The sequence below is a fragment of the Ptychodera flava genome, chromosome 22 (assembly GCF_041260155.1).
Source record: "Ptychodera flava strain L36383 chromosome 22, AS_Pfla_20210202, whole genome shotgun sequence".
NCBI lineage: Eukaryota > Metazoa > Hemichordata > Enteropneusta > Ptychoderidae > Ptychodera > Ptychodera flava.
The window spans coordinates 26,840,995-26,852,190 of NC_091949.1; the positions used below are offsets into that span (position 1 = coordinate 26,840,995).

Sequence of the window (11,196 nt, forward strand, 5' to 3'; positions counted from 1 at the left end):
CGCCCCTTTGACCATATATGGGCATATTTAGATTACAGGTGACTGTATACCTTTAACATCAAAATATCCATGCCATTTAACTAAATCTAAATATAATCACCCAAAAGCTGCAAAATTAGCATTTATTTTTCAGTTGATCTTCAGCATTATTTGGCAGAGGTCGGTTACCCATAGGCACAAGTATTATTCATGCTTTGAAAGACATGTTTCACACATTAAGAAAAATACCGTCAAGGACACTATGTGCTCACATTCGGTTTGAATTGGTCCATTCAAGAAATAATCAAACCAGAAAAACAAGAATGACAGAAGCAAATAAGGTCTCCAACTTAAGTACTGGAGGTCATCTTTAGGAAAATGCATATCAACTTCTGATAGCAATGGGACAAGCAGATCCTACATACATAAGCAAATGTCAAAAAAAAACATCAGCAAGAGAAGGCTTGACAAAACAAAAGGTGGGAGTGGGAAAAAATAAAGAGTGGGGAAAAAATGTACAAAGGATCTGGTAAAAAAGTAATGCTACCTCATCAATCCTCTAGACCCTAGCCCCTCCTGAATATCAAATGTTCCACCCCTTGGTATTGACCATGTTTACTAAAAGTGCTATGATGGCCAGATAGATGATGGCAGGAAATGTATTTACAACCTTGGGGATTTGTAATTACATGTAATGCTATGAGTGCTATCATTTGTATGTAAACAGCACTTAAGTTAGTTACAGTTAGTGCAGTGAAATGCCTTCCACTGTGAGGGGTGATTATGACATCTGGAATTATCCTGGATCAAAATTTCTCATCAGTTCTTGTGTGTCTTACATGGAAAAGTTGCAAAAATTGGTTCGCAATGAAAAACCTCAGCTTTGTTTTCTGGATCAAATTTTACTACAAATCGATACCAAATATGACAAAATTATGTCTACAGCCTTTCAAACTGTCTCACAACATATCCTTGGTTGGTGTGGGTCATTTAAGGTCACAAACTGAGAAAATTACCTAAAATATACAAATTCCGGGGTTTCCCAACACTTTCAGCAGAAAATTTATCTAATAACATCCCTTGGGACTTTTATACCAAATTACAAACTATCAGATGCCACCAACTTCAGCTTATAAGATAACCTCACATTGGTATACCAAATGTGACCTAAAAATCACACAGTAGTCATGGTAGCTCAGTAATAATATCGCTTGGAATGATGCTGGGTTTCCATACATAAATGATTGTTTCCTGGGACTGTTCATCACGTATCTGTTAATGCTAGCCAAGTGGTCCTTTGAAAAATATCTCATATTTCACAAAAGGTGAAACTTCCTTGAAAAATAGCGTCAATGACACTGTAGCTCCCATCCTGGACTATTTAGTGTTGTTCTCTGGTCAGATATTTGAACATGTGTGAAAGGGATAAAGTGCATGAAGTGAAAATACTTAAATGAAATGTACTGGAGACAAGGAAATATGTTTAATGTAATTATTCAGAATATAAAATGGAAAAAATACAGAATTAGATATATTGAATACTGTGATACAACCATTAAATCAACAAGTCATTTACAATGACATAGTCCCCACTTGTAATAGGAGTATTAGTCTTGATGGGGCAGGAAAATGTGGTCATTAAGAAGTATCACTGGAGTGTATATGTTGAGATCTATGGGCACATAGGTCTATGTCGTTGTTCCCAATTTAAACACATGAGGCATGTCTAAGTTATGGTTCTAAATCGGGAAAAAAGATCAGACCTCTAGCAGTATTGGCCAGCCAAGAAATACATATGGCATTATAAATGAGGTACAAGATGTGACATCTTAAGGTCTAGTATCCTATCAAAATTGGAGGGTATAGAACTTGTGGTTACTGAGATATGCATATATATGTATAATCAAGGTCAAAGGTCATCGAGGTCACATGACATTTGAAAAAAAATTATATTGCTAATTAATCCCTATATGCAAAAAAATCAGATCTCTAGCTCTATTCGCTTGCCAAGAATTAGATGTGTACATAATTAATGAGGTAAAGCGTGTGTTGTCATAAGGTCTCCAATCCTACTAAATACAAAGGACATAGCACTTGTGGTTACTTATTTATTGACATAAACATATATTTTAGGTAAAAGTTCATCGAGGTCACATGACATTTAGTCAAAAAATTTCTCTCCTATAGTTATCCCTATATACCAAAAATCAGACATCCAGCTCTATTGGCTCGCTCAGAATGAGATATGCGCATAATTATTGAGGTACAGTATGTGGCGTCATAAGGTGTCCAATCATACCAAACATGAAGGGTGTAGCACTTGTGGTTACCGAGTTACGGAAAAATATGTATATTTGAGGTCAAAGATCACCGAGGTCACGTGACATTTTGTCAAAAAATTGTTTTGCTAAGTTATCCCTATATACCAAAAATCAGACCTCTAGCTCTATTGGCTCGCTCAAAATTAGATATGTGCATAATTAATGAGGTACAATATGTGGTGTCATAAGCTGTCCCATCATACCATACATGAAGGGTGTAGCACTTGTGGTTACTGAGTTATGGACAAATATGTATATTTGAGGTCAAAGGTCACCGAGGTCACGTGACATTTTGTCAAAAAAATTGTATTGCTAAGTTATCCCTATATACCAAAAATCAGACCTCTAGCTCTATTGGCTCGCTCAAAATTAGATATGCGCATAATTAATGAGGTACAATATGTGGCGTCATAAGGTGTCCCATCATACCATATATGAAGGCTGTAGCACTTGTGGTTACTGAGTTATGGACAAATATGTATATTTGAGGTCAAAGGTCACAGAGGTCACGTGACATTTTGTCAAAAAAATTGTATTGCTAAGTTATCCCTATATACCAAAAATCAGACCTCTAGCTCTATTGGCTCGCTCAAAATTAGATATTTGCATAATTAATGAGGTACAATATGTGGCGTCATAAGGTGTCCCATCATACCATACATGAAGGCTGTAGCACTTGTGGTTACTGAGTTATGGACAAATATGTATATTTGAGGTCAAAGGTCACCGAGGTCACGTGACATTTTGTCAAAAAATTGTTTTGCTAAGTTATCCCTATATACCAAAAATCAGACCTCTAGCTCTATTGGCTCGCTCAAAATTAGATATGTGCATAATTAATGAGGTACAATATGTGGCGTCATAAGCTGTCCCATCATACCATATATGAAGGGTGGTAGCACTTGTGGTTACTGAGTTATGGACAAATATGTATATTTGAGATCAAAGGTCATCAAGGTCACATGACATTTTGTCAAATATCCGAGATATCTGCGTGAACGATGGACTCACGGATGGATGAACAGATGGACATGACCCAATCTATAAGCTCACTGGACTTCATCCGTGGGGACTAAAAATTGTGTCACTGCATCCTTTTTGCAATATGAATACGATGAGAAACTAAATTTTATTTTTTGTGGCCTTATACATGGCAGTCTATGGAGATCTGCCTTATACATGGGAGTCTATGGACGTGTAAACTAAAAATATGCAAATTTCACCACGATTTGCCCAAATTTGGGAAAGGTCACTCCTATGCACTTCCATACCAAGTTTCAAATCAATCGGACTGGTGGTTTCAGAGCAGGAGATTTTTTGACCAAAAATGGGAGAAAATTACAAAAAAATTCATGAAAAATAGCAAGTCCAAGATACTGACCCAAGATGCGCACAATCATTTCATGTCAGCCCAAAGTACTTACATGCTAATTTTTCATGTAATCTGCTCAGTGGTTATTGAGTTTTTTTCAATTTTGACTGTTTTTACATTTTTTCACTTAATTTGCATATTTTTGGCAATGACAACTTCATTTGAACAAATCTCATCTACAGCCCATCATCCATGTACACACCAAATATCAAGATGAAATGTACAGCGGTTTTGTAGTTTTTGATGTTGACGGACAGACATACAGACACACAGACATACAGACATACAGACATACATACATACAGACATTTTCCTAGCCTATAAGAATAGCTTCCATTGCCATATATACATATGGCTATGGGAGCTAAAAACTGAGGTTAAATTTAATGAGTAGCCACACGGTCAATTTTACTAGCCGTCAGCTAAAAATGAGCCTATCAGGACAGCGCTGTCAGCACTTTGCACACGCAAACATGGGCCTGAAATGTCCAATGTTTCTATTTTGCTTCAACCCATATCCCATTGACACTTTGGCAATGATTTTGTCATCATGTCAATCCCTAAAGTAGAGCAAGCCTTGAAAGTATGAACACTGACTGCACTCAATGCAATGTTTATTATCTTGTTTATTTCACTACAAAAGACGCTGACTAATGGATCAAGAAACCAAGCTGGACATAAAACTCAAGAGTAAAGGGAGGTTTATTTCATAGGATATCGGACAGGTTATCAGGCTGACTGATGTTGGCAGAAATTAAAGGATCTCGGGCCCAATACGCTAAAACCCTAGTCTGAGGAGAATACTGATATGTATACGAGAATCAGTGTGCAATATTGACAAAACCTTGCCCATAACATTGATAGGGAATTATCGATACAATTATTAAGTCCTACACTTTGTTTAATTTATTTTAATTTAATTTTATCAGTCCATCATCCAACGGGCAATAGCCCAATTACAGGGTGTGGTATGCATAACCCACTAACCCCCGAGCACTGAGGAGTAAAATGCCTTGCTCAGGGCACAACACCGAGCAGATCTGAACTCACCATCCTCCGACTCTGGATCTCCCGGGTCTTGAATCAGGTCTCGAACCCACCATCCTCCGATAGTGAGTCCATTAGCCTGACCTTGACCACTGGTCCAAGGTAAAAATCACTTATTATGTAAATTAGCCAACTTATGCCAGTACTACCGCCTCAAAAATCATGAAAATACCAGACATAAAATGTTATTTATTTGGCTGTTAACTTTCTGATTGATGACTGGAATGACCATTTTGTCATAGACACGAAAAAGCCAGGGCATGAAGTAATATGTGGGCTGCGCTAACAGACAGGCAAATCAAATGTGCCATAATGAAGGAATGACGTATAATTGCTCATGACAAGTAATAATCACTGTATTCTGACATGTTGCCACTGCGACTTTAAAAGCCTCACACATTCCATGAAGTCATTATTGTAAAGGGCATTATCAGTCATGAAGAATAATGTTTAGATGCTTACTTTGGTACAGACGATTGAATATGACTATGCTGCAGTCACTGGCAAGTCAAAAATTACTCTTCATAATTTGAAAGGCAAACACTTTATTTGAGTCTTATTCAGCAACACTTATGTAAAACCTCAAGAAGTCTTCACAAATTGTGCAACAATTTAAATGACACAGCCAGAAACAGTAACAGTCACAGCAGCATCTGGAAACAAGTTTACAGTGCAACCAAGGAGACAAAACTGAGAGAATTTCAATGGAAACTTCTTCTACATGTATTGCCATGCAACAAATATTTATATTTTTGGAAAATGAAAGACTCTATGTATTGTCCTCTTTGTCATCAAGTTTACTCTTTAGAACATAGATTTTTATATTGTAACATTGCTGAAAGATGTTGGGAAAAGATTGAAAATGTAATTTGTAGATTTATTGGAGAAAGGGTGAAAATCACACCATCAATGAAAATTTTTGGTGACCCCGTTGAAAACATGGTCACCCCAGACATTGTAATATGGTTATGCAACTTCTAATTTTATTAGGAAAATGGTGCATACATAAATACTGGATATCAGAAACAAATATTCCAATTGGAATTTTACTTAAAAAAGAATTTACTATACGTTACAATATAGAAAAGACAATGAGTACTAGACCTGATGTAATGAAAATTTACGAAAGAATTCACAACCTTTTGTAAATTCTTTATGCGACTTTCTACCGTAATACATTAATGTAACTCTGCAATTACTTGATTTTTTATCCAATAAAAGATAAAAAAAATGCTTACTTTGGTCATGTACTGTGGCTTTGTGAGCATTTTCAAGGTGATTTCTAAAATCAGGTGCTCTCTCAACCGTCTTCCCATCTTTACAGTATGGGCAATGCCAATGACATCTTTGTAAAGTATCCCCTCGACAGGTTTGACGGCATGGCATGATAATGAACTTGTTGTTTGACACTGAAAGAAATTTAAAAAACTGTGATTAACATATAAAAATTGTGAATAAATACATGACATGTAACAGGCTCATCATCATTCAGCAAATTGACAGCTAGGGGTTGTGAGAACTGCTCAATGAGGTATCCTCAAACCTCATAATAACAGACCATTGATCAATGTTTTATTAGTGTTTTACAATGTCTACATAACCTCTGATGAATTTACCAGTATAGGAATTTAACAATATATTTAAATTACCATTTTCCAAGTTACAGTTTAACAGCTAACATACCGTACTATTTAAACTTTTGACACAGCCTTATGATATTTCGATACACAAATAAAGAAAATTCACAAAGGCTTCCTTACTGGTAAGCTACAGTAAAAAGCCAGCTGACAATGAACGATTAAATTGATCTACATGTTATCTCACTTTTGTAATTGCTCTGAGAACTTGTTCCTGAATTTTTGGTTTCAAGGGATCCATTGGACAATTGGCGCAATGTGTCTCATACGTGTAATGTGGCTATCAGAAGCTTGCAACACATCAAAAATAGCATTCTATATTTGTGCTAATAAATTGGAAGCAAAGTGTTGACATTGCATTGGATAGTCACTACTTGGAAACATCCCTGTCATGAATGTTAGATGTAAAGGTGAATACAAAATACGGCAAATGCTTCATCAGACATCAGCACTGTGCCATGGATAATCTCCACTTCATGTCAGGCAATACACTGCAATATTGTCCACATTCATCCTTTGTGGTATTTTTTAACTAACCTGACAGTATACCTACCTTCAGGTTGTTCAGTTATCATGCTATTGGACAGATGGCTTTCTTTGATGTGTTTTCTAACTTTTGTAGGATTGGTTGATTTAAACTTGTTTTTCACACACAAGACACATAAAGAACCTTTGTCTTCATCTTTGAGAACCAGAGAACTGATAAAATCTTTACTCTCAGCATTTGACAAGTTTACTGAAATTGATTGATGCTATAGAGATAAAGAAAAATTAAATTCTCATAAAGTTTACATGTGGTATTAACACTAATAATTTCCAATTTCCATTTGAAAAATTTGCAGTGAACATCAAAGACATCATTCAGGAACATAGCATGCAAGATATATCAATACTGTTTATAGGAGGTGATTATTTGCTTTTTGTTTGTTGCTAGAAAAATGTTTAAAATAACAGATATTAATTCTGATATTTTCAACATGATTTTCATAGCCTCACCTGTTTTCATAGCCTCACCTGCCTCAAATGCCAGGGATATTATTTATCACAAAGGCCATACATTAGGAGATCACGCCATAAATGAAAGCTTACGGACAACAAGTGCAACACCAGTTTGCAGTGATGAGCAAAAATATATGTGGTATTGATTCATCATGGTTTAACCCTTTCACCCCCAGTTCCCTGTATACAGGTCCAACTTTACCATAGAAAAACAATGGATTTGGGACAAACCATGGTGGTGAAAGAGTTAAAGTATTGTAAACAGAAAGAAATGTGAAGATTAATAATAACAATTTCATCACTGCTTCCTGATGATTGACTTCAAAGTACAAATGACAAATTTAATTTTTAGTTGTTTACAAGGTAGGTGGCAAGGGAGTGTTCTTCTGCCGTATGTTCAGAACACTATATTTTAAAGGCTCAGTAGCTATATAACTGTCAAATACCATTTCCTTTCTACTCCCAAATGCATGTAAAAATACACAGCATTCCTCTTGTCAACTCAGCCTACATGTAAATTGCATTGTTATTGTTGACATGGTAATTCTGGTCAAGACTTGAATTAAGTGTGGACAATAACAGTGCAATTTATGTGTATAGAAGCTGAGTTGACAAGCTAAATTGTACCACAGCTTGGGAAATAGAAAAAACATGCAATTGACATAAAAAAAACTACATACATAAAATAATGGAAAGATCAAGATTCATAAAAAAGGCTGAGCTACTGGTACTGGCCCTTTAATATGAACAAATGTCTAAAGATTAATTTTACGTCCGAGTATTTGTTTTGCAGAGGGACAATAACTTTCTGACGGGGAGAACTTGAAATCTCATACACTGCTCAGAAGAAAATTCCAATTGATTTCAGCAAATGTTGAAACAACATTTCTCTCACAGATATTAATTTTCATGTAATGTTTCCTTACAAATTGCAACACTCATGTACCGGTAGTACTACATCTCAGTATGACATAAGAAAACTACGACTGTCTTATACTGTACTCTTAACCTCCCTTAATGTAATCACAAAAATAATGGTAAAAGACAATCATGCTTTTATCTCTGACACTTACCATGATGTTATGATAAATGGTTTCACCAACTTAATAAAATGATAAAGACTGCTGGTGTAGTGCTTCTCCACCTCCAAGGCTAACCTATAAAGATAATGATGCACAAAACTCATAATGCTACATTTCACAAATATACAATTCCTCTCATGCAGAGATTAATGGTGTAAATGCCAATTATACATATCAACAAATATATGATATACAAAGGCTACTATTAATCAGGAACTCGTACTTCACTGAATACGTATATTTTCCGTTTTTCTGTATGCTACTGGAATACACATGGCTATTTCCCAAAGTAGCCATGTATTCCTGGCCAAAACAAGTAATGAATGGGCACTATATCCAGAGTGTTTTATGACATGCAACATCCTCATGTTAATTCATGTTATTGTCTATAATGTGCTCTGATATATGCATATACGGTATATGCATGCACTACAACAATAGTCAGAAGTTTACCATGCCATGAAGATTGTGATGAGCTGGATCATGGGATGCACTGTTACAACAATGCTTTGATGGGAGGCAGATAACACAGCCCTGCCATGCAGTGCTGCATGAGTGCAATGTCACACTCACGCCCATAGGTCAGTCGGGTTGCAGTAGCCTTGCAAATGATGCTGTGTTCCCGTCATTTGTACGGTCTCCAACCACAGTGGTGGGAGGCCACTAGCACTACAAAGCATTGTACCCAGGGACGAGGGACGGCGGTTTACCGTACCTCTGCGCTGCGTGTTGTTGGGTGGAGCACTGTCATGGGTAAAAGACGACATTTTTACATCCGTCGCAAAACCTTGAGCTACAGTGCTGCACCTAGAGCCCCACAGCTTAATAATTCTTCCAGTTAAAAAGTTGTCCAATTAATGAAGAATCTGTAAAGTCATGTCACCCAGGCATGTCACGTAATATTTCTTTGTCCATACACACAGGAGCGTGGAGTTGCCGTGTAGTATACATAGAGAAGGGGTATATTACATTGGCAACTCCAGGGACCTGTGTCTGTACAGTGTGATCTTAAGATTGCTATTTGTTCGGTGGAGAACTTACCTCGAATCGCAGCAGTTTGGATTTTAAGCAATGCTTACAAAAATTGTTAGGAGCAGTACACTTGTATATATGCAGTGGTTGTGACTGTGAAAGTGTGATGTGCTGCAGCAGTAGACCTGTACTCAGACTAAAGACTATATGGTGTGGTATGGCAGCAATAGTAGCACCCTCAGTGGTGGAGCGGAAGTGCAGCGAGAGTGAGAGCCCTACCACTGTTTGCAGAGTGGTACAGAGGGAGGGGTGCATTTGACCACAGTCCCTCCACAAATTTGACTTGCCACATAATACAATGTAATAATGTGACCGTGCAAGAATTATGATTGACAAATCACAACTACAGTCATGCCCTGGGACGTGATAGCAGCGGACAGGAGACCTATACCCAGACTAAAGACTATATGGTGTGGCACTGCAGTAATTTAAAGCTTCCTAGAGTATAGAATCCATTCATGTGTAATGGATGTAAACATATCCAGTCACTTTGAAGGATCAACACAGAACAAAACACATAATCATGAGGGCTATGTAGCACTTGTTTATTACACCATCTTGCTGTATGTTACTGGAATACACATGGCTATTTCCCAAAGTAGCCATGTATTTCTGACAAAACAAGTAATGAATGGGCACTAACTACAATGTATATAGCCAGAGTGTTTTATGACATGCAACATGCTCATGTTAATTCATGTTATTATCTATAATGTGCTCTGATATATATGCATATATGCATGCACTACAACAATAGTCAGAAGTTTACCATGCCGTGCAGGTTGTGATGAGCTGGATCATGGGATGCACTGCTACAACAATGTTTTGATGAGAGGCGCTGCCGATGACACAGCCCTGCCATGCAGTGCTGCATTGAGTGTAACTGTCAATGTCACACTCGCGCCCGTAGGTCAATCGGTTTGATGTAGCCCTGCGAAAGATGCTGTGTGTTCCCGGCGTTGTACGGCCTCCAACCACAGTGGTGGGAGGCCATGCACTAAGCACTACACAGCATCGTATGCAAGGATGAAGGACGGTGGTTTACCCTACCTCTGCACTGCGTGTTAACGTTGTTGGTTGGAGCATGGAGGTGGAAAGAGAGACCCCTCTACCTCCAATGGTTGGAGCACAGTCTTGGGTAAAGGACGACATTTTTACATCCGTCGCAAAACCTTGAGCTACAGTACTGCACCTAGAGCCCAATGCCGGCCTAATAATTCCTATTCCTCTTCATTGTCTCTTCCAGTTGAAAAGTTGTGCAATTAATGAAGAATCACTGCTCCTGTGAGATTGTAGTTGTATATTTCCGTATCCATACACACGATACACGCCGGTGCAGGTGGGCCGGCGGAGTTGCCGTGTAGTAATAATACAAGGCAGCTCCACAGACCTCCACGGCACGGATCTGTGTCCGTACAGTGTAATCTTAAGAATGCTAGGTTTTTGTTCGGTGGAGAACTTACCTCGAATCGCAGCAGTTTGGTTTTTCTGCAGTGCTTACCAAAATTGTTAGGAGAGCAGTGTATGTGGCTAGACCCCGACGGTGTGGGTCATGGTGTGGTATATATGGCAGCAATTGTGGCGCCCTCAGTGGCAGCCTCAGTGGAGTGGAAGACGATGCTGAAGTTAGACTCGGTTTCGGATTCAGTTTCGGATTCAGTTTCGGATTCGGTTTCGGATTCGAGAGACTGAAAAACATTTTATATTTTCAGCCAATTGTTACACTG

General features: G+C 37.8%; 1 protein-coding gene across 6 annotated transcripts in view; it reads right to left on the reverse strand.

Moving 5' to 3' along the window:
• Window positions 1-11,185, reverse strand: part of LOC139123076 (uncharacterized) — a 37,217-nt gene extending 26,032 nt beyond the window's left edge. For 2 of the 6 annotated variants that reach the window (XM_070689056.1, XM_070689058.1), the window contains exons 1-4: window positions 10,933-11,070; window positions 8,429-8,512; window positions 6,910-7,108; window positions 5,958-6,128 (exon numbers count right to left, since the gene is read on the reverse strand). Coding sequence is in view for 3 of the 6 variants with exons in the window: in XM_070689053.1 (XP_070545154.1) it covers window positions 6,038-6,128; window positions 8,429-8,512; window positions 10,933-11,168 (411 nt within the window). In the remaining 3 variants the exon portion in view is untranslated. Of the gene's footprint in view, window positions 1-5,952; window positions 6,129-6,909; window positions 7,109-8,428; window positions 8,513-10,519 lie in introns of those variants that run through there. The other 4 variants (XM_070689053.1, XM_070689054.1, XM_070689057.1 and 1 more) reach the window with 3 other exon arrangements.
• Between the last annotated feature and the right edge of the window lie 11 nt (window positions 11,186-11,196).